This window comes from Macaca mulatta, chromosome 15, assembly GCF_049350105.2.
Source record: "Macaca mulatta isolate MMU2019108-1 chromosome 15, T2T-MMU8v2.0, whole genome shotgun sequence".
NCBI lineage: Eukaryota > Metazoa > Chordata > Mammalia > Primates > Cercopithecidae > Macaca > Macaca mulatta.
The window spans coordinates 16,367,583-16,391,278 of record NC_133420.1 but is presented as its reverse complement, the minus strand read 5'-3'; the positions used below and the strand labels follow the sequence as shown (position 1 = coordinate 16,391,278).

General features: G+C 41.5%; 1 protein-coding gene across 13 annotated transcripts in view; it reads left to right on the top strand.

The window, feature by feature from the left end:
* NUP214 (nucleoporin 214) overlaps positions 1-23,696 on the top strand; it is a 112,740-nt gene that overhangs the window by 34,881 nt on the left and 54,163 nt on the right. For all 13 annotated transcript variants that reach the window (XM_077967434.1, XM_077967432.1, XM_077967433.1 and 10 more), the window contains exons 18-24: positions 689-792; positions 4,605-4,787; positions 5,815-5,900; positions 6,006-6,089; positions 15,181-15,444; positions 16,917-17,078; positions 19,923-20,022. In XM_077967434.1, the coding sequence (XP_077823560.1) occupies positions 689-792; positions 4,605-4,787; positions 5,815-5,900; positions 6,006-6,089; positions 15,181-15,444; positions 16,917-17,078; positions 19,923-20,022 (983 nt within the window). The remainder of the gene's footprint in view (positions 1-688; positions 793-4,604; positions 4,788-5,814; positions 5,901-6,005; positions 6,090-15,180; positions 15,445-16,916; positions 17,079-19,922; positions 20,023-23,696) is intronic.

Here is a 23,696-nt window from a genome sequence, read left to right as displayed (position 1 = left end):
GAGTACCAGAATGGAATGGAAAATTCCCAGACCATGGAACTGAGAAATGAGAATTAAGAACATTTGTTCCCCGGGGACCTAGGCAGACACACCCATTCTGTTTCCCTTTTCATTGTACCAGGTCTCTGCCACCTCTGCCTCCTGGATTCATGCGATTCTCTTGCCTCAGCCTCCTGAGTAGCTGGGATTATAGGCACCTGCCACCCTGCCTGGCTAATTTTTGTCTTTTTAGTAGAGACGGGGTTTCACCATGTTGGCCAGGCTGGTCTCGAACTCCTGACCTCAAGTGATCCTCACGCCTCGGCCTCCCAAAGTGGGGAGCCACCACGCCCAGCCGATTTTGTTTTTCGTTTTAATTATAAAGTTTTTTTAATGTAACTTTTTTTATTTTTATGCATTATTAGAGACAGATTCTCGCTTTGCTGCCCAGGCTGATCTTTAACTCCTGGCTTCAAGCAGTCCTCCTGCCTTGGCCTCCCAGAGTGTTGGGATTGTAGGCCTGAGCCACTGCACCTGGCCTCATTTTAATTATATAATTTTAATAATCGTATTAAAACCTATTCTGATTTCCTTGTTCATTATGGTTCTTAATATAGAAGTATTTTAGAATTCTTTTGACTGTTTTGATACATTTTCCCCCAAACTATCAGAAAAACAAGTCATTTGCCTTTTAATTTTCTTCTTATAGGAAATTCGGCGCCTTCATCAGTATGTGAAATTTGCTGTCCAAGATGTGAATGATGTTCTAGACTTGGAGTGGGATCGGCATCTGGAACAAAAGAAAAAACAAAGGTGAGTGAGATCTCTCATCTGCAATGTGTTGGAATAGATATTGCTATTGCCGTTTTAAAAAGGTGATTTAGGAACCTATGAAAATCCCCAGCCGGGTACAGTGGCTCATGCCTGTAATTCCGGCACTTTGGGAGGCTGAGGCAGGTGGATCACCTGAGGTTAGGAGTTTGAGACCAGCCTGACCAACATGGAGAAACCCTGTCTCTACTAAAAATACAAAATTAGCCGTGCATGGTGGCACATGCCTGTAATCCCAGCTACTCGCAAGGCTGAGGCAGGAGAATTGCTTGAACCCAGGAGGCAGAGGTTGCAGTGAGCTGAGATTGTGTGCCACTGCACTCCAGCCTGGGCAACAAGAGCAAAGCGGTGTCTCAAAAAAAAAAAAGAAAGGAAAAAGAAAATCCCTACAAAATGTTCATTCTTTTTAACAGTCATTCTACTTGAAATATTTTTCTACAGAAACAAATGATACAATAATTTACATAAAACAGTTTATATTGCGATATAATTTATGATAGTGAAAAATTGTATTCAACCTAATTATCTAAAGGTACAGGAGTAGCTAAATAAATATGGTCACTTTTTTTCTTAACTACAGAATACCCTGTAACCATTGACTAGCGTGTTCTCCAATAAATTATTTAATATATTGAATATGTATTCTATGTTCTACAAAATGTGTAGAATATATAACTTTTGCTATAATTATTAGATGTAATATAAAAATTTAATAAGTAAAAAGACAAAAGCATATTGGCTAATAACAATGTGGAGGTACAAAAGTATATCGATGTATCAAAATATTCATAGTTATATCTGTAAAACAGGATTAAGGAGAATTTTCCTTAATACTCTTCTGTATATTTCAGATTTTCTTTTTGAGAAAACATTTGTAATTAGTGTGGATAATTAAAAGGATGAGAGGAATGATAGCAAAGTAATGGGAAAACCTTTTAGCATAGTTTTTTATCCCTAGATATTTGGTTTTAAGCCACATATTTCCCACAAGGAATAGAATGCTGTGCCCCATGAAAGTGTGAAGTGCCCATTAGAAATTTGAAAAACAAATCAGCCCTGAAATGTTAGATTTCTGAAACACCTACACTTGATTAATAGATTAGCTAGCCCTATATGAAAACAAACCAAGAAATGGTCTATTTGATGTACTTTTCAGTGGGACAACCTGGTTGTGATATCAGGGACAGGACTATAATACACTTATAATTTAGTAAGCAGAATTCAATAAATTACATTGTGTTATGTGGAGAAAGGCTAAAAATCCCAACTGGAGAACCCTCAGCTTGCAGCATTTATAGGTACAGGGAGATAGAAGTGAGAAGCTCTCCTCCCCCACTACCTACATGGAGGATTCCTGTGGCCCATGGACTGGAGCACTTGTCTCCATGGGCAGTGGGGTCCCATTAGAGAGCCAGCGCACACACCTGGTTCTGATTCATGTTCAGCCATATGGTTTGCTTTCCCACAAGGGAAACAATGGTGTAACCTGACAGTGGGTACATTCTGCTCTGCTCAATGGTTCTATTTCTCTTTGATAATTAACAAGTTAGCCTTGTAAGAAAGTGCATGATGCTTAAAGAGAAGCCAGGCTTTTTTTTCCCTTTGTACCAGTTCTGTGGATTTACTACTTATGCTTTTCTGAGTTCTCTTTCTGCAGAGTTCAAATTCTTAAATCTGTATAATTTTCTATTTTGATAGCACTTCTCTGTTTTAGGGCCATCCCTGAATATTACCTTGTATGTACCCTATTGAAATACCTTTTTTATTTTACTTTATTTTATTTTTTGAGACCAAGTCTTGCTCTGTCACCCACACTGGAGTGCAGTGGCGTGATCTCAGCTCATTGCAACCTCTGCCTCCGGGGTTCAAGCAATTCTCCTGCCTCAGCCTCCTTGAGTAGCTGGGATTACAGGCGTGCACCACCACACCCGGCTAATTTTTGTATTTTTAATAGAGATGGGGTTTCACCATGTTGGTTAGGCTGGTCTCCAACTCCTGACCTCGTGATCCGCCCACCTCGTCCTCCGAAGGTGCTGTAATTACAGGCGTGAACCACCATGCCTGGCCTGAAATGCCTTTTAAAAATTGTATGTTGAACTACCTTGTTACCAGAGGCAGTCATTCAGTCAACCCTGAACTCAAAGAGATAACGGGAAAAGAGGAAATAAATCCAGAGGTTTCTGTTTAGCAAGCATTTTTCATTCCGTGATTTGTGTTAAGAGGCAAAATATACATAGAGTCGCCAGGCGCGGTGGCTCACTCCTGTAATCCCAGCACTTTGGGAGGCCGAGGCGGGCAGATCACAAGGTCAGGAGATCGAGACCACGGTGAAACCCCGTCTCTACTAAAAATACAAAAAATTAGCCGGGCGCGGTTGTGGGTGCCTGTAGTCCCAGCTACTCGGGAGGCTGAGGCAGGAGAATGGCGTGAACCCGGGAGGCGGAGCTTGCAGTGAGCCGAGATCGCGCCACTGCACTCCAGCCTGGGCGACAGAGCGAGACTTCGTCTCAAAAAAAAAAAATATATATATATACATAGAGTCACTTGTTGCTTAATGTGTTCTGAGAAGTTCATTGTTAGGCCATTTTGTCATTGTATGATCATCATAGAATGTACTTATACTGTGTGCACTTACTACCTAGATGACATAGCTTATTACATACCTAGGCTCTTATGGTGTATAGCCTGTTGCTCCTAGACTACAGTACCATGCAGCAAGCTTGTCCAACCCTTGGCCTGCAGGCTTCATGTGGCCCAGGACAGCTTTGAATGCAGCTCAACACAAATTCGTAAACTTTCTTAAAACATTATGAGATTTTTTTTTTTTTTTTTAAGCTTATCAGCTAGCATTAGTATATTTTATGTGTGGCCCAAGACAATTCTTCCTCCAGTGTGGCCCAGGGAAGCAAAAGATTAGACACCCCTGCTGTATAGCATGGTTTTGTACAATTGTGCTATAGACAATTGTAACACAAATCACTAGGCAATAGGAATTCAGCTCTACTGTAATCTTATTGGATCATCGTTGTATATGCTGTCCATCATTGACCAAAACGTCATTATGTGGCACATGACGGTATTGACATACCATAGCAAAGAAAATTTCGTTTGTAACTGATGTGGCATTATTCCTTTTGTTTTTATTTATATGGTTTTTCCTATTCCCTCTGCAAATTAAAGCAGTCAGAAAAAAATTTCAGAGCAACTTAAAGATTTCTACTGAAAAGCAGAAGCAAATAGACCTGTCCCCCTCTGCAGTCAGACCTACTTCCCAGAGGCAGCTACTGTTGTCCCTGTTTTGTTTTAGTTCTTTTGGGCAGGTTACCTCCCTGATACTAAACCTGATGCTCTCCCACTATTTTTTGACGATAGTCTGAAGAATTAACTGACTCCCATAGACTTCCAGTGAACCTGTTTTTTGTTTTTGTTTTTAATTGGATATAATTTACATTCAGAAAAACAGATAAATTCTAAGTAGAAAGCTGACCCTGTTCCTGACTTGCACCTCACTCTTGCCCTTTTCTTCCTAGGGCCTCTCTCAGGTGTCACCTAATTTATCCTTTGCTACAGGCCTGGCATGCCTGTTTCTAGCTGTTCTCTCCACATACCATTTTATTTTCATTAGGCTTTCATCTCCTTTTTATTTTCTAGTAATTTCTTGATGGTTCTTGTCCAGTGCTGGTTTTCCATTTTATCGTTTTTACTGTTACCATTGTAGTCTTGTTTGTTTTTTACTGGGAGATTCCTTTACTTGAACCATTCATGTTTAATTCTTTTCTCATTGTTGTCAACAGGCACCTGCTTGTGCCAGAGCGAGAGACACTGTTTAACACCCTAGCCAATAACCGGGAAATCATCAACCAACAGAGGAAGAGGCTGAATCACCTGGTGGATAGTCTTCAGCAGCTCCGCCTTTACAACCAGACTTCCCCATGGAGCCTGCCCTCGGCTGTTCCTTCCCAGAGCAGCATTCACAGGTGTAGAGAGGACTTGCACTCAATAAATATGGGTGAATGAATGCATGAACAAACATTTAGGGAGTAATGTGGGGTAGTCTTAGAGTGGTTCAGATGTGGGTTTGCAGGTGACTCTGTTGTCTCTCACCTTTGTGATCCTGGTCAGGGTCCCACCCTCTCTGATCCTTTGTTTCTTTGCTTAAAAAATCGGGATGACAAACCTGGTTCATGGGATTGTTTGGGAGTTAAATTAAGTCTGTAAAGTATTACACTGATGAAATGGGTGCTGAATGTATCAGAGCAAGTGATACACCATAGTAATAGTGTCATGGTTGATTGAAAGTCAACTGATAGGATTAAGTTGACTGAGTTGTTTCTGAAGCCCGGATTTGTCATTCTGCTTGAATGTGGGGACTTTCAGACCCTGGCAGATGGACAGTTTACCTTGAGTTTACCAAAATTGTTTTGTTGTTGTTGTTGTTGTTGTTGTTTTGAGACCGAGTCTCGCTCTGTTGCCCAGGCTGGAGTGCAGTGGCGCCATCTCGGCTCACTGTAAGCTCTGCCTCCTGGGTTCTCGCCATTCTCCTGCCTCAGCCTCCCAAGTAGCTGGAACTACAGGCGCCCGCCACCACACCCAGCTAATTTTTTTGTATTTTTAGTAGAGATGGGGTTTCACAGTGTTAGCCAGGATGGTCTCGATCTCCTGACCTCGTGATCCGCCTCCCAAAGTGCTGGGATTATAGGCGTGAGCCACCATGCCCAACCAAGTTTACCAAAATGGTTTTGTGTTTATGCTTTTAGGCCAAATGTGTAGATTTTAGTTACTTTTTCTACTGAGGCACCATCATGTTGTGTTTGGGGTGGAGATGGTATATAATGTGGTTGTGATCTCACTTTTAGATTAATTCCATCAGTTGGTCAGATGGCATGTTTATATATAGGAGATATTCTTATGTCTTGCATTTATATTTAGGAGGATAGTGTACACCCGACAGCCTCAGATCTTTCTGCTCCTAGTTGGTCTGTATGTAACACTATCCTGTTTCAGTTTTGACAGTGACCTTGAAAGCCTGCGCAATGCTTTGTTAAAAACCACCATAGAATCTCACACCAAATCCTTGCCCAAAGTACCAGGTAATTGCATCCTTCCCAGTGTTTTAACTCCCTTTGTTCTCTTCCAGCTACTGATATCTTAAAAACTGAGTTTTAATCATTTATGGGTTTATGGATTTCTTGCAGCTAAATTGTCCCCCATGAAACAGGCACAACTGAGAAACTTCTTGGCCAAGAGGAAGACCCCACCAGTGAGATCCACTGCTCCAGGTAAAGAGAACTGGTAACTGGGTCTGTACGTACTGATAGGGTGCAGTGGGTGTGTGTGTGTGTGTGTGTGTGTGTGTGTGTATGAGAGAGCGAGCGAGCTAGGGTGCTCTGTGTGTGTAACTGTGTGTGTGTTGGTTCTTAATAGGGGATAGAGAAGATGTCCCCAGAATCTGTTGTTAATCTGAATATTGGAATAAAAAGCAGCTTATATATACTTGATGAAGCAGCAAGGTAGTTGTTTTGGCTTTTACACTGTTTTCTGCAGTCCTCAAGTTATATGGCACTGATTCATAAGGGTTTGAGGTAGCCTGAGCTGGATTCTAGCCTCTGCTTTAGCCAGAGAAGGTTTACTTTTCTGATTTTGGGTTTTGAGTAAGTTTGCATTTGGGAAAAAGGCTTTCTAAAAAACAAATAAATAATAGAAAATAAATAAATAGAATAGAAAATAAATAATAGAAAAAAAAAAGACAGAGTCTCCCCATATTGCCCAGGCTGTTTTCAGACTCCTAAATTCAAGTTATCCTCCTACCTCAGCCTCCCAGAGTGCTGGGATTACAGGTGTGAGCCACTGTGCCTTGCCGAAAAAGGATTCTTTTATGAAAAAAGAAGAAAAAAGTATGATTAAGCAATGGTGGTTAAAAATACTTGCTGTAGGCCGGGCATGGTAGGCTCGTAATCCCAGCACTTTGGGAGGCCGGGGTGGGCGGATCACAGGGTCAGGAGATCAAGACCATCGTGGCTAACACGGTGAAACCCCGTCTTTACTAAAAATACAAAAAAATTAGCCGGGCGTGGTGGCGGGCACCTATAGTCCCAGCTACTCGGGAGGCTGAGGCAGGAGAATGGCGTGAACCCGGGAGGCGGAGCTTGCAGTGAGCCGAGATGGCGCCACTGCACTCCAGCCTGGGCTACAGAGCCAGACTCCATCTCAAAAAAAAAAAAAATTTGCTGTAAAGAAGCCATATAACTGATGAAATAAGATTTTTTTTCCCATTACATTATCTAGATAATAACTTGAATTTAAAGAAAAATTTGTGACAAACAACTTTAGGCATAACTGCTTTGTTTTAGTACCTATATCCAAAGTTTTCTTTGAGATTCTGTTTTCAGTTAAAATTTTTTAATGCCAATAACAAATGCTTTTGGTAATCAGAATAACTGAAAGAAATTTAATCTTATTGATTTTTTTTTTTGTACTCACAGACAAGTGAATTTTTAAATAATTTTTTTTAATCTAAAGAATACATTCTCTTGGTAGGTAATTGGGAAAAATATGGAAAGTATAAAGGAGAATAAAAGGTATTAGCTGAGTGTGGTGAGATGCACCTGTAATCTTAGCTCTTTGGGTGGCTGAGGCAGGAGGATTGCTTGAGCCTGCGGCTGCAGTGAACTATGGTCATGCCACTGCACTCCAGCCTGAGCAACAGAATCTTTAAAAAAAATTAAAAAGTTAAAAAATCACTCTCTCAACCCAGATATGGCCTCACTTAGTTATTTTGGTTTAGTTCCAAACTTTTTTCTTTGCATATGTAAATCTGATTAATTTTAAAATGAAATTGAGATTATAACAGTTTTGTGTCTTGATTTTTTTCTGATTAAAAATTCATTAGCCCTTATATTAAAAAAAACAAAAAAACAAAAAAACACAGAAAATAAGTCCTGGTGAAGATATGGAAAAAGTGGAACCTTTGTGCACTATTGGTGGGAATGTGAAATGGTAAAGCCACTGTAGAAAACAGTTTGGTAGTTCCTTAAAGAATTAAAAATGTAATCACTGGATGATCCAGCAATTTCACTTCTGGGTATATACCCCAAATAATTGAAAACAAGGTTTCAAAGAGATACTTTTGTATCCATGCTCATGACAGCATTATTGATAATAGCCAAGAGGTGGAAACAATGTGTCTGTTAATGAATGAACAGATAAACAAAATGTCTGTCTATACAAAGCAATATTATTCAGCCTTTAAAAAGGAGTTTTTTTTTGTTTTGTTTCGTTTTGTTTTTTTGAGACGGAGTCTCTGTCGCCCAGGCTGTAGTACAGTGGCCGGATCTCAGCTCACTGCAAGCTCCGCCTCCCGGGTTTACGCCATTCTCCTGCCTCAGCCTCCCGAGTAGCTGGGACTACAGGCGCCCGCCACCTTGCCTGGCTAGTTTTTTGTATTTTTTTAGTAGAGACGGGGTTTCACCGTGTTAGCCAGGATGGTCTCAATCTCCTGACCTCGTGATCCACCCATCTTGGCCTCCCAAAGTGCTGGGATTACAGGCTTGAGCCACCATAAAAAGGAGTTTTTGACACATGCTACAATATAAGTGAACCTTGAGGACATTGTGCTAAGTGTAATAAGCCACAAATAGACAAATACTATGTGATTCCACTTATATGAAGTATCTAGAGACATCAAATTCATAGAGATGGAAACGAGAATAGGGGTTGCCCTGACTGAGGTGGGGATCATGGGGAGTTGTTGTTTAATGGGTATAGAGTTTCAGTTTTGCACAGTGAAAATACTTCTGGAGGTGGATGGTAGTGATAATTACACAACAAGTGTGCACTTTAAAACACTTAAGAGGCCGGGCGCGGTGGCTCAAGCCTGTAATCCCAGCACTTTGGGAGGCCGAGACGGGCGGATCACGAGGTCAGGAGATCGAGACCATCCTGGCTAACATGGTGAAACCCCGTCTCTACTGAAAAATACAAAAAACTAGCCGGGCGAGGTGGCGGGCGCCTGTAGTCCCAGCTACTCGGGAGGCTGAGGCAGGAGAATGGCGGGAACCCGGGAGGCGGAGCTTGCAGTGAGCTGAGATCCGGCCACTGCACTCCAGCCTGGGCGACAGAGCGAGACTCCGTCTCGGAAAAAAAAAAATAAATAAAATAAAACACTTAAGATGGTAAACTTTATGTTATATTTTACCAAATTTTAAAACTTGGAAAAAAATTTAAAGTTAAAATCGTAAGCTTTTCCTCTGCCTTCTGTGTTTAAATGTTCTTTGAACACATGCCTTATAAAGACATTATAATATTTCCTTGTATTAGAAGGCCATAATGCCTGTTGCTAATCTTGTTGCCAAAATTTTACTCAGAATGTCTTTATTCACAAATCTTTAACCCACATCAGATTATATATTTAGATAAGAGTCCTTAGAAGTGAGATTTATGGAATTTACTTATTCATTCATTCAATGAATATGATTGCCTAGTTTGTTCCAGTCAGTGGTAAATAAGAGAAACATGGTCTCTGCCCACATGAAGCTTTTCATTTAAGAGGAGGAATTCAGACATTAAGCAGATAACCGCACATGATACTCATTTAATATTAGTGTGCATGCTGGGAAGAATAACTCAGCATGTGAACACTTTTAATTTTTTAAATTGTGAAAAACAACACACATAAAGTGCGCAAAACTAAAACGTATATCCCTGTAGCCTCTACTCAGGTCAAGAAACAGAATATTGCCATTTTTTAGAAGCCCTCTTGCATACCCCGGTTTTCCTTCCTCCCCTAAGGCACCATTATATGGGCTTATGTGAGTTTCGCCTTTGCCTTTTTTTTTTTTTTTTTTTTGACATTTTTTGTTATTTTAAATTTATTATTTTGAAAAAATTCAAACTTCCAACTGCGAGTACAATAAGCATCTGCTTACCCCTCACTCATGTTTGCTAATGTTTGTCACAATTATTGCTGAACTATCTGAGAATAAGTTAAAGACAACGCCCCTTACTCCTAAATATTTCAACATGTGTCCTCCAAGAATAAAGGTGCTCTCTTACACGTCATAATACAGTTCGCAGGTTCAGAAAATTTAACGTATACAGTTATCTCATATATAGTTGAGACTCAAATTTTGCCAGCTGTCCCACTCCCTACACGTTGATTGGATCTACAATCCAGTACAGGATTCTGCATTGCATAAGTTGTCATTCTCTTTAGTCTCCTTTTCTTTGTTTTCCCTCAGAGCTTTACTATGTAAGCATACCTCCCAAAACACTATAATTTGGTTTTGCCTGTGTTTGGGTTTTGCCTACCACATAAATCCATTCACTTAGTCTCTAAATGGGCTTCTCTTGTTCCACGTCAGGCTTGTAAGATCCATCCGTGTTGGTGCCTCTAGCTATTATTTTAGTTGCTCTATATAGGATTCTATTGTATGAGTATGCTGCATTTGTTTAGTCATTCTCCTGTTGGACATGTGCTGCTTTCAGTTTATAGCTATTACAGAAAATGTGGTTCTGAATATTCCTGTGTGTGTCTCTCAGAGCACATATGTACCCTTCATTTGGTTACATAGCTAGGAGTGGCATTGTTGGCTCATAGTCTGTCCATATGCTCAGCTTTCATAGATTCTGCCAAGCAGTTTTACCAAGTGGTTGTACTTTATCATCAGTAGATGAGTGTTACAGTTGTTCCACATCTTTGCCAAGCTTGATATTGTCAGTCTCTTTTCTTTTAACTATTCTGGTAGAACTCTTGTAAAATGTTTTAACCGTTCAGATACCTTCTTTCGTGGAGTACCGAATTAAATCTTTTGTTCATTCATTTATTATTAAAAACTCTTTATTATTGATTTGTAAATGTTCTTATAAATTCTGGAGACCAGTCTTTGTTGGTTTTATGAGTTGTAGATACTCACTTTGCCTTTTTGCCCTCTTATGTCTTGGTGAACAGAAGTTCTTTTTTGTTCTTGTTTTTAGAAACAGAGTCTTGGTCTGTTGCCCAGGCTGGAGTACAGTGGTGCAGTCATAGCTCACTGCAGCCCCAACCTCCCTGGCTGAAGCAATCCTCCTGCCTCAGCCTCCTGAGTAGCTGGGACTATAGGCACAGGCCAGGCCACCATGCCCAGCTAGTTTTTTATTTTTTTGTAGAGACATTATCTCGCTATATTGCTCAGGCTGATCTTGAACATCTGGCCTTACGTGATCTTCCTGCCTCAGCTTCCCAAAGCGCTGGGATTACAGGTGTGAGCAGCTGTGCCCAGCCTGTCGATCAGAAGTTCTTAATTGTGAAATAGTGAGATTCTTCAGCCTTTTCTTTCATAGTTAGTACTTTTTGTGTTCTGTTTAAGAAATCTTCTATCTCTAGGTAATGAAAGTAGGTATGTACCTTTATTATCTTCCGGAAACATTAAAGTTTGCCTTTCAAAATTGGATCTGCAGGCAGATCACGAGCTCAGGAGATCGAGACCATCCAGGTCAACACGGTGAAACCCCATCTCTACTAAAAATACAAAAAAATTAGCTGGGCATGGTGGCACGCAGCTGTAGTCCCAGCTACTTAGGAGGCTGAGGCAGGAGAATCGCTTGAACACGGAAGGTGGAGGTTGCAGTGAGCCAAGATCGCACCACTGCACTCCAGCCTGGCGACAGAGTGAGACTGTCACAAAAAAAAAATCCCAAAGTGCTCAGATTACAGGTGTGAGCCACCACACCCGGCCTCTGCTTACATTTAAATTAAATAAAATTGCAAGGCAAGGTGGTGCATGCCTGTAACCCCAGCTGCTTGAGGAGGCTGAGGCAGGAGGATCACTTGAGCCCAGGAGTTCAAGACCAGCCTAGGAAAGGCACGGTGAGACCCTGTCTCAAATAAATATATAAATTTTAAAAATAAAAGTAACATTTAAAATTTAGTTTTGCAATCCTAGTAGCCACGTTTCAGGTGCTCAGCAGGCACATGTGACTAATGGCTACTGTAATGGCAAACACATATAAAGAACATTTCATCATTGCAGAAAGTTCTACAATTCAGAGTAGGGGTTGGTAGATTTTTCCATAAGGGGCCAGCTGGAGAATAGTTGAGGTTTGCAGGCGCTGTGGTTTCCACTGCACCTACCTAACTCTGCTATTATAATGGGAAAGCAGCCACAGACCATGTGATGAGAGGGGCATGTCTGTGTTTCAGCAAAACTTTGTATTTCTACAAAGAGACAGCTGGCCTATGGTTGTAGTTTTCTGACCCCTGCTCTAGAATGTTTTGGCATTCTTGGTGTTTTACATTTTCATATTAACATTAAAATTGTCTTGTTAAATTCTACCTCCCTGTACCTAGAGTAGTCAAAACCGTGGAGACAGAACTAGAAACTGCCAGAAGCTGGAGGAGGGAGAATGGGGAGTTACTGTTTCATGGGGATGAAGTTTCAGTTTGGGAAGATGAAAACGTTCTGGAGATAGATGGTAGTCACAGTTATACAACATTAGGAATGTATTTATACCATGGAACTGTACACTTTAAAATGGTGACTGTGGTGTCATTTTATGTTATATTTTACCACAATTAAAAAAAAAAAAAAAAAGAGGGGAGGCAGGAGAATCGCTTGAACCCGGGAGGCAGAGGTCGCAGTGAGCTGAGATCACACCATTGCACTCCAGCTTGGGCAACAAGAGCAAAACTCCGTCTCAAAAAAGAAAAAAAGTTTCGGGGGAGGAATTTTGCCTTCCTCAGCCTTCAAAGGAAAGTTGAGATTTTGACTGGAATTGTATTGAGTCTGTAGATCTACCTGAGAATTGACATATGTGCAGTAGTGAACTCTTAGTTCCTGAACTGGGTACATATTTGTGTATTTGGGTGTTCTTTAATTTCTCTTACTGTTTTCTGCATGGGAGATGTGCACATCTTTTGTTAGATTGCTAAAAATTTGATGCTCTTATAATGGTAGATTTTTTTTCCCTTAAATTTTATTATGTTGGATGTAGTATAGAGAAATACAGTTGATTTATGTATGTTTATTTACACCCAACAACCTGGCAGAACTCATTTATTCTAACATGTCTGTAGCTGTTTCTTGGCTTTGTAACTATGGGAACAATGATATCCTCCATGGATACTAATGGTGATGTTTCTGCCTTTCCAGTCCCATTATTATTATTATTGTTTTACCTTGCTTCACTGGCTGGAACCTCCAGTGCAGCATAAAAGTGTCGTGTAGCTACCCTTGATCTCAAAAGGAGCACTTTCTATAGTTCATCTTCAGATGTGAGGTTTGCTGCATCTACTGAGATGATCATATGATTTCTATCCTTTTGTCTCCCCACCCTCCCTGCCCCCAGTCATGTAGCTTTCTGTCTTTCCTTACCTGAACTAGAGTGTAAACAGAATAAGATTCTTTAAATTTCAGTGGGACCCTCTTTCTAATGCAGGCAGTTAGCTGCATCCTTGATCACAGCAGACAGCAGCACCCATTAATAGTGGAGGCAGCAACGTCGGCATAGTGAGCAGTCCATGCTCCACGCTTCTGTGAGCAAGCATGCCCATTGCATCCTTCAGTTGATGGGCTCCCTCCACCAAAGGCAGGAAATTGCCTCAGAAAGGTGAAGGAAGGAACTAAGAGTATCCCATGTTACATAGGACCTTGGAGGTTACATAGTTAATCCAGTGTCTCTCTGTCTAGTTCTTGAAGGTGATGTGATTATTTGAGTCATCTTTTATTGTTACTCTCAGGAACTACAATAGGATTTTAGAGAAATTACGGAGAGCGATTAGGCCCAAGAGAACATGGGTTTGTATTAGTTTCCTATGGATGCCATAACAAATTATCACAAACTTAGTGGCTTAAAACGGTACCTAGTTGTTATCTCACAGGAAGATTTTCTGTGATGATGGAAATGTTCTGTATCTTTGCTGTCCAGCAGGGTAGCTACTAGCCACATGTGGCTATAGAGTACATGAAATGTGGCTAGTGCAATTGAGAAACTGATTTTTCATTAATTTGTTTTTAATTACTTTAAATTTAAATAACCATATATGGCTACTGGCTACCAAATTGGATAAGACAGCCGTAGCACATAGCATTGGTTGCTATGTTATACTTACATTATTGACAATAAAATCTTGCAGAGCCATGTGCACATAGGACACAAAAGTCCATAAATATTTGCAGAGCCATTTTAAATAACTTGGGGAGGGAAGAAAAAGGGCTAGATTATTTTGTTTGGTTTTTGTTTTTTCCAATATATAGGAAGTATTTACTTGCATTCTGAAATTTATGATAGAAAGTAACATGACATAAAGCCTTACTCTTCATAGTCTAAACAGAAGGCCAGGATTCAGTTCAGTACAATTCTGTTTTCTCTTTTGGTTGGTTGTTGTTGTTGTTGTTGTTGTTTGAGAAGGGGTCTCACTCTGTCACCCAGGCTGCAGTGCAGTGGCACAGTCTGGGCTCACTACAGCCTTTGCTCCCAGGTTCAAGCGATTCTCCTACTTCAGCCTCCTGAGTAGCTGGGAGTACAGGTGTGCGCCACCACGCCCTGCTGATTTTTGTATTTTTTAGTAGAGATGGGGTTTCACCATAATTGCCAGGCTGGTCTCGAACTCCTGACCTGGTAATCTGCCCACCTTGGCCTCCCGAAGTGCTGGGATTACAGGCGTGAGCCACTATGCCCAGCCATTTTTTTTCTTTCTTTCTTTTTTTTTTTTTTTTTTTTGAGACAGGGTTTCACTCTGTTGCCCTATTTTTTGTAGAGACAGGGTCTCACTATGTTGCTTAAGCTGGTCTTGAACTCCTGGCTTCAAGCAGTCCTCCTGCCTCAGTCTCCCAAAGTGCTGCAATTATAGGCCTGAGCCACTGCACCAAATCTCTTGTATATTTTTTTGAAACCTAATTGTCTAAATCAGAAGAATCATTAGATTTATCTGGAAATGTTCCAGACACTCAGGACTAAGGACATTCTGTCTTATTCCATTTTGCGTTGGACCTGTTCTTAGAAGCTTATCATTGGAAGGTGACAGTAATGGTGTGATTGTTCACCCCGCCATGGAAACTTGCCTGTTACATTTCTAGTATATTATTATTATACTAGTGAGGGCTCCAGGTCTTCTACTTTGACACCAGTATTAATTCTGTCTCTTATGTTTTCACATTCTTTTATTTAACAGCCCCAAGATGTTCTCGTTCACACAGCTCAGTTTCTCAAATTCCCATCTGAGCAAAAACCCAAAACCATTTTTGTTCACATTTGACAATACCTGCTCCCACTTAAAATAAGTAATAATTAAATCATTTTACAAGTTGAAGTTTTGTTTTATCAACAGTGAAAATTACTTAGCTTTTGGGCTTGCTTTGAGTTGTCTAAATTATGTTTTGTTTGGGACTTTTGTAGCCAGCCTGTCTCGATCAGCCTTTCTGTCTCAGAGATATTATGAAGACTTGGATGAAGTCAGCTCAACATCATCTGTCTCCCAGTCTCTGGAGAGTGAAGATGCACGGACGTCCTGTAAAGATGAGGAGGCAGTGGTTCAGGCCCCTCGGCATGCCCCCGTGGTTCGCACTCCTTCCATCCAGCCCAGTCTCTTGCCTCATGCAGCACCTTTTGCTAAATCTCACCTGGTTCATGGTTCTTCATCTGGTGTGATGGGAACTTCAGGTAAGTAAACAGTGGGAAAGCAAACTGGTTTTTCCCTGTGATGTTTCTAACTAATGAAGGAATTATAACTGGGTTTTATATTGTCACACCAAAATGGTGGTTGGCTCCAGCCCACTTTTTTTTTTTTTTTTTTGAGATGGAGTCTCGCTCTGTTGCCCAGGCTGGAGTGCAATGCTGGAGTGCAATGGCGTGATCTCGGCTCACTGCAGCCTCCACCTCCCGGTTCAAACGGTTCTCCTGCCTCACCTTCCCAAGTACATGGGATTACAGGCATGCGCCACCACACCTGACTAATTTTTGTATTTTTAGTGGAGACGGGGTTTCACCATGTTGTGTTGGCTAGGCTGTTCTTAAATTCCTGACCTCAGGTGATCCACCTGCCTTGGCCTCCCAAAGTGCTAGGATTACAGGCATGAGCCACTGCACCTGGCTGCTCAACTCACTTCTGCTAATATTCTAGAAATTAGAAGACTAATTGAAAAGATGTGTGTTCCCCTTGAAAGCAGTTGCTAGGCCATTGCGAGGAAGGAGATGGCTCTCCAAGGTTATGCACTGTAACAGCTTTTCTGCTGAGCCAGCTTGTTTTTTAAAATGGTCTTTTTCAGAAGTAAGTAAAAGGGAGCTGTTTGCTTCAGTTATAAAGCAAAATCCTCTCTGGTGTCTTTCAAATCCGGGCTCATTTCAGCCTGAGTTGTGGCATATTCTGCCTCAGAACTCACCAGCTCCAATGCTTGTGGTCAGTATTGGCTCACTGTACTTACTGGTGTTGTGCCCCCACACTTTCAGTGCAGTGTCAGGGCTTTGCATCAAAGTGACTTCCAGCAGAGAAAAATACTGGTGTTAGGTACTAGAATGAAGAGAATTTGTGAGAGGGGATCAGGGAATTGGTCTATGTTGGTATAAAAGTTATATCTCAATGAGTATCAGGAAATGATAATGTAAAGTATCCTAGTAGAGGTGGGTAGGCAAATTGCATGCGGTAACTGAAAGGTACAGATGCCAGCCTGTTAATTTACTGGTTCTTTTCTTTTTTTTTTTTTTTTTTTTTTTTTTTTGAGACTGAGTCTGGCTCTGTCACCCAGGCTGGAGTGCAGTGGCCGGATCTCAGCTCACTGCAAGCTCTGCCTCCCGGGTTTATGCCATTCTCCTGCCTCAGCCTCCGGAGTAGCTGGGACCACAGGTGCCCGCCACCTCGCCCGGCTAGTTTTTTGTATTTTTTAGTAGAGACGGGGTTTCACCGTGTTAGCCAGGATGGTCTCGATCTCCTGACCTTGTGATCCGCCCATCTCAGCCTCCCAAAGTGCTGGGATTACAGGCTTGAGCCACCGTGCCCGGCTTTTACTGGTTCTTTTCTATGTTAACGCTAATTTTAGCATTTTCCCTGCAGTCCAACGCAAAGAATTTACCAATTTAACCTTTTGTATGTTCCTGTTCTCTCACCCACTCACACTTAATTTTTCTTTTCCTCTTAGTGGCTACATCTGCTAGCAAAATTATTCCTCAAGGGGCCGATAGCACAATGCTTGCCACAAAAACCGTGAAACATGGTGCACCTAGTCCTTCCCACCCCATCTCAGCCCCGCAGGCAGCTGCCGCAGCAGCACTCAGACGGCAGATGGCCAGTCAGGCACCAGGTAAAAGCTGTAGCCCCATACCTGTACAGAGGCTGATTATGACCTGTCTGAGTCACAGACCAGGACAGCAGGTGGCAAGAAACAGTGGGCTCTCTTTGGTGCTCTTCAGAAGAGAAGATTGACGTGACAGCCCACTCGCCTTTGTGGAGAGAGTTCTAAGAAGGCAGAGACTAGGTCTGAAAGTCTTTGCTTTTAAGGGGAGGGATTAGAACTGCCACATTTAGTTAAGGTGGAAATCAGTGGGGTTTGTTTTTTTTTTTTAAACAAAGTTTCTAATCTTACTTTTGAATAATGTCTGCTTAGAGCCCTAAAATTATAACCTTTGAAATTTGATAATCTAATAACATTAGCATCATCTCTTAGTATCTTACAGATTGCAACTAGATTGAATGCAAAATAGCCATTCAAATATGTATTTTGACTGGGCATAGTGACTCATGCCTGTAATCCCAGCACTTTGGGAGGCTGAGGTGGGAGGATCACTTGAGGCCAGGAGTTTGAGACCACCCTAGGCAACATAGTGAGACCTCATCTCTAAAACGAAACAAACACAAACAAAAAGAATGACCATTTCGGGTTTGAGTAATCTAAAGTTCAGAGAGGTGAAGGTTATCCCACCAGTAAGTAGCAGAACCCAGACTCTAACCCTCTGCTCTTTCTCAGTTCAGCATTTTTTCTTCTCCAACTATATCTTGCATGAAGCTTTTTTTTTCTTTTTAGATGGGGTCTAACTATGTTGCCTAGGCTGGAGGGCCTTGGTGCGATCACGGCTTACTGCAGCCTCTGTGATCTCCCGAACCCAGGTCACCTTCCCACCTCAGCCTCCTGGATAGCTAGGACTAGAGGCATGCACCACTACACCAGGCAGATATTTGAAAAATTTTTATAGAGACGGGATTTCGCCATGTTACCCAAGCTGGTCTCAAACTCCTGGGCTCAAGTGATCCACCTGCCTCTATCTCCCAAAGTGCTGGGATTATAGGCATGAGCCACTGCACCTGACCAAAGCTTTTTTTTTTTTTTAACATTATAAAATTTAACTTTTACAGATGGAAGCTCTAATAAGCCAGTTAGCACTTAACATTTCATCAGTGACTTGTCATTATCCCAAACTTTCTACATTAGGATTTTTCAGTCTGCGTAGTTGGTCTCAAGGACTTAAGTTATCACTAGTTATCAGTTTTATAAGCTAGTAGTTCTCAACTAGAGGCTGCCCCCACTTCCCTCTCCTTCTCCCCTGAAACAGTTGGCAGTGTTGCTGGCATTTAGTGGGTAGAGGCCAGGAATGCTGCAAAAAAAAAAAAAAAAAAATCTTTAAAATGCGTAAGACACCCCCACGACAAAGGGTTATCTAGCCCCAAAATGTCAGTAGTGCCAGGGTCAAGAAACAGATGTAAGCCAAATATTTTTGTTTTAGCTGAGTAGAATTGTTTTTAGATGTATCACTGCTTGGAACACTTATCAATTTATAGTTCTTTTTAAAAGACTAGAAAGACATAATGGTTTGATTTAGGAAAAAAGAACTAACATTAAACAGTGATAAGTCAAAAATTGTAAAGAAAAATTTAAATATTAAAACTTTTGTTAAGACATCTAACATATATATTGAAGAACAAAACAAAGATAACTTTTAAGGTACCTTTGAGCTTTCTAAAAATAGAATTCTTTGATCTCTAAATATTACTTGGACCAAGCAGAATCTTGCCATTGTGCTGAACAGGGCTGAAATCAAGCTGATCCAGTCAATGATTTGTAAAAAGTTAAAATCTGCTAGGATTTAAGATTGTTCCACTCAGCAGGAGGTGGTGTGATCTGCATTATCATGTTGGATGCAAACATTTCTAAGGTATAGGCACCTTTGAATATGAAATATGAAAGATGTGCAGTCGTAGGCAAGATGTTGCATGAAGCTTTTTTTCTTTTGAGATAGGGTCTAACTATGTTGCCTAGGCTGGAGGGCAGTGGTGCAATCACGGCTCACTGCAGCCCCCATGATCTCCTGAACCCAGGTCACCTTCCCACCTCAGCCTCCTGGATAGCTAGGACTAGAGGCATGCACCACTACACCAGGCCACTTCTCTGAAAGACGGAATAGAAGAGAATAAACCACAGGTCTATCATTCTGCTTGTGATGCCGCTTTCACCTTGGCCAGTGATGCAGTTAGAAATGATCCACAAGCTTTGCTCAGGCTTCCTTAATTGCTAATTATAGAATGTCATTAAGTCTTTTGGATACAATTTAAAATTATAAGAGAAAGTAAAATCTGATAAGATAAGTAGGTGTCAACGATACGCCTCTTAGCCTCTTCCCCCATTATTGTCCAAGCTCCATTTTCCACATTTTATCCATTATGCCTGTCTGTCTCGCTAGGCCATGAGTTTCTTTAGAGAAGAAACTACAGATACATTTTGTATTCTCAGCCCCTAACACAGAGGCTGGCACATAATAAGCCCATGTTAAAGAAAGACAGAGTGAATGAGTGGCAGAAATCCTGAGTCCAGATGCTGTTAATCCTCTAGCTCAAGCTGCGCTTTTCCAGGACAAGCCAGCAGTGTGGCAGGTGTCTCAGCTCTGTTGTAGAAAAGCTGGCCAAATAATTCTTTTCCCCTACTCTAGGACATTTGATTCGGTTGCAGGAAGCCTTGTTCCATCACCTGTGTTAGTGGAGTAGGCCAGGTGTTCCTTTGAACACAGTGCTGCAGAACTATCTAAAGTAGATTTCCTTCACATGATAAGGCTGTACTCTGCTTGGGCTCATGTCTTGGTTTTTCATTTATATATGACTAGAACTTTTTATCCTTTACTGGAATTAATATGGTGTTCTCTCTTCTCTGTTTAAATAGCTGTAAGCACTTTGACTGAATCAACGTTGAAGAATGTCCCTCAAGTGGTAAATGTGCAGGAATTGAAGAATAACCCTGCAACCCCTTCTACAGCCATGGGGTATGTTCTGACTGCAGTGTGTTTCAGCCCCTGGCTGCTTCTGTAGTAGCGGTGGACTGCCTGCAGGGAGCAGCAGTGCCACTGTCACAGTCTGGTTTTCCTGCACCGCCTTAGGTTATAAGGGGGGTGACGGCTAAGCCTGCCTACACAATGCATTTTCAGGAGATTGTCCTTTTTAACTGGCCAGTGACAGTTGCCTCACAAACACTTAAAGTTTGTCTTGATACTGTATGCTCAGTTTCTGTTTGCCACGTGTAAGTCTCTGTGTGGTATACATTAGGTGTGCAGGTTTTTTGTTTTTTGTTTTTTTTAATGCCCTCGGGGTTCCAGAGTTGATGCTTTGGGTCTGATGCAGACTTGATTCTGGAAACTGTAATCTCAAGGGTGATACTCTCCTCCCTCACTTCCCTTCTCTGGGCATTTCTGTTCTTCCCATTTCTTTTGCTTTTGTATAAAAAAGTAGTCTTTTAAAAGACAGCAGCTCTGTTTGGAGACTTTAGCTTCTTTATCATGCCATGTTTGAGGGCTAGATTGTTGCTGGTGGAGCTCACTTGTGTTTTTGGTGGTGGTAGCGGGTTTTTTTTTATTTTTTCTTTTTCTGACAGGGTCTCACTCTGTCACACAGACTGGAGTGCAGTACGATCATGGCTTGCTATAGCCTTAACCTCCTGGGCCCAAGCCGTGCTCCCATATCTGCCTCCCAAGTAGCTGCTGGGACTACAGGCACATGCCACCACATCCAGCTAATTTATTTTTTGTAGAGATGGAGTTTTTGCCGTGTCACCCCAGGCTGGTCTCAAACTTCTGGGCTCAAGTGATCTTCTCACCTCATCCTCGCAAAGTGCTGTGATTGCAGGCAGGAGCCACTGTGCTCAGCCTAGCTCACTGTGCCCAGCCTAGCTCACTGTGCCCAGCCTAGCTCACTTGTCTTTAGTCCTCATCTGTGTTCGGGATTCAGGGTGCTGATTGCCTCCTGCTGCCCTGGGCAGGTTCACAGAACATGCCTGTGCCCTGCTGTGCCCTGCTTTGCCCTGCATATTTTGTAACTGTGATCCCTTTAGACCAACCACCATCCCCTGTGGCAAAGGGAAGAGTTGAGGGACATTTCCTCCCTTGGAGCATGGGGATCTTGACTAGTATCAGATTTCAGTGAGTTAGTGTCTGGTACCCACGATTAGTCTAGCAGCAAGAAGGGCAGCCACAGACCCTGTGGTTCTCCACAGCGTGCCCACCCTCTGCCATCCCACAGAGCAGATCTGTCCACGGCTCTGTTTTCCCTCTCTCAAGTGGCCCTGTCTCACTGGTCCGCTGGCCTCTTTTTCCATGTTGTTCTGTTTATCAACACTGCTTGTTTGAGGCATTTTTCGTTATCTCAGGGCCATACTCACAGCTGAAAAACAAGCCTTCTCTATTACTATTTTGTAGTGACCTCGGAGCCTTGGTATGCTGTTTAGACCAAGATGGTATTTGTGGTTGTTGCAAACTTTTCAAGGGAAAGAACTATGCGTTAGAGTTTGGGAATTGTAGCCAGATTCCCAGCATAGGGAAGGCAAGGAAAAGCCACTGAAAGGCAGAATGTTATGTAAGATGGGAAAATTCAGCATATGGTACAGGAAGTATTGTCTGGTATTTCCGAGATATATTAGGTGCTAACCATGTATGAGAAGCACCTTTTGGAGATTCCACTTCTCCTTTTCTCAAGCTTCATTTCCCTAAATGGTTCATATGGGCTGATCTTTGATGAAGGCTTTGTTCAAGGAGTAATTTTGAGTCTACTCTTTCTGACAAGAAAAAATCTCAGACGACTTAAGAAATCTTGAAGAAACTTTGTTCCATTCTCCACAGAATTGAACTCTGGTATAATTATTTCATGTGTGTGCCCAGCATGGTGCCTGAAGTGTAGAAGCATTCCTTTTCAATAATCATTTATTCAATAATAGGTATACTCTACTCAAACATAAATTGAAAAGTGAAAATTGGTATTTACTGCCACCCCTCCCCAGGAAAGATTGAGACAATATGTTCATTGTAAAATGACTTGCTTTCAGATTCTTTTATGTTTTATTTTTAAAATTATTTTCAACCAGCTCTCATGGAACAGATTCTTTTAAACAGTTTCCTAAGTGTATTTTAAGTATTTAATTTTGCAGTTAGCTTTTTCTCAATGGTATCTTACAGAAAATTTATCATAGGCTGAGCTTACATATTTCTGCCATTGGTGTATTTTATGTTCACTGGCCTCATCCATTCAGTTCGTTGGAAGAGTGTTTATCTGGCGCCAACCCACAACTATTCAGATTCCTTTGCAGTGCTCCATCGCTTGGTTCAGCAGATTCTTACACAGCATCTGCTGTGAGCATGATACTGCCCTGGCTACTAGAAATAGGGAAGTTGAGTAAGACATAGCAACCAAGAAGACAGCCAGGAAACTGCCAGTTACACACACACTTATTTTGTGTGCATTCATTCATTTATTCATTCTTTCAACAAATACTTAATGAGCATTTGTTGTATGCCACACACTATTCTTAGGTGCTGGAGATAAACTACCTGTTTTGTTGTTAACAAAATAGACCAAAAAAACTAACAGACTGATGATTGTTTGAAGAGACAAACAATAATCAAAATAAGTAAGTAAAATATATAATATATTGGATGGTGATATGGTGTGATGCAGAAAATTAAAGCAGGGAAAAGGGTCAGAGACTATTGTCTGAACATGGGTTATAATTTTAAATAGGGTGGCCAGGGAAGACCTCCTCGGGAAGGTGACCTTTGAATGAAGAGAGCAAGTCCAGACAGCAGGTCTCATTAATATCTCGGAAGAAAGCTCCAAGCACAGGGCCTGTAGCAGGAGCGTGTCTACAAGTTGAAGAGGGAGCCAGGAGGGACCTCTGGTGACGAGAGTAGAGGAAGCAAGAGGAAGAATGCTGGGGGAGGAGGTCAGTGAAGACTGTTGGTGGACAGTGTCTGTTTGAGTCCCTGCTTTCAGTTCTATTGGGTATATATGTAGGAGTGGAATCGCTGGATCACATAGCTCAAACTGGTTTGCAGAGGTGCCGCACCATTTTTCATTCCCAACAGTAATGTTTGGGGGTTGCAGTTTCTCCACATCCTCACCAACACTCATTATTGACTATCTTTTTTATTATAGCCATCCTAGTGGTGTAAAATGGTATCTCACACTATCGGTGTGAGACAGCATTTCCCTAATGGCATCTTTTCATGTGCTTATTGGCCGCTTGTATCTTCTTTGGAGAAATATCTATTTAGCTCCTTTGCCCCTTTTTAAAATTAGGTTGTCTTTTTATTTTTGAGCTATAAGTTTCTTTATATAATCTGTATTCAAGTCTCTCATCAGGCATATGATTTGCAAATATTTTCTCCCATTCTTTGAGTTGTTTTTCACTTTCTTGATGTGTCCTTTGACACAAAAATTTAGTACAGTTTATTTTTTCTCTTGTTTCTTGTGCTTTAGGTGTCACATGTAAGAAACTGTTGCCTAATCCAAGGTCATAAAGTTTTACACAGATGTTTTCTTTTTTTTTTTTTTTTTTTTTTGAGACGGAGTCTCGCTCTGTCGCCCAGGCTGGAGTGCAGTGGCGCGATCTCGGCTCACTGCAAGCTCCGCCTCCCGGGTTCACGCCATTCTCCTGCCTCAGCCTCCCGAGTAG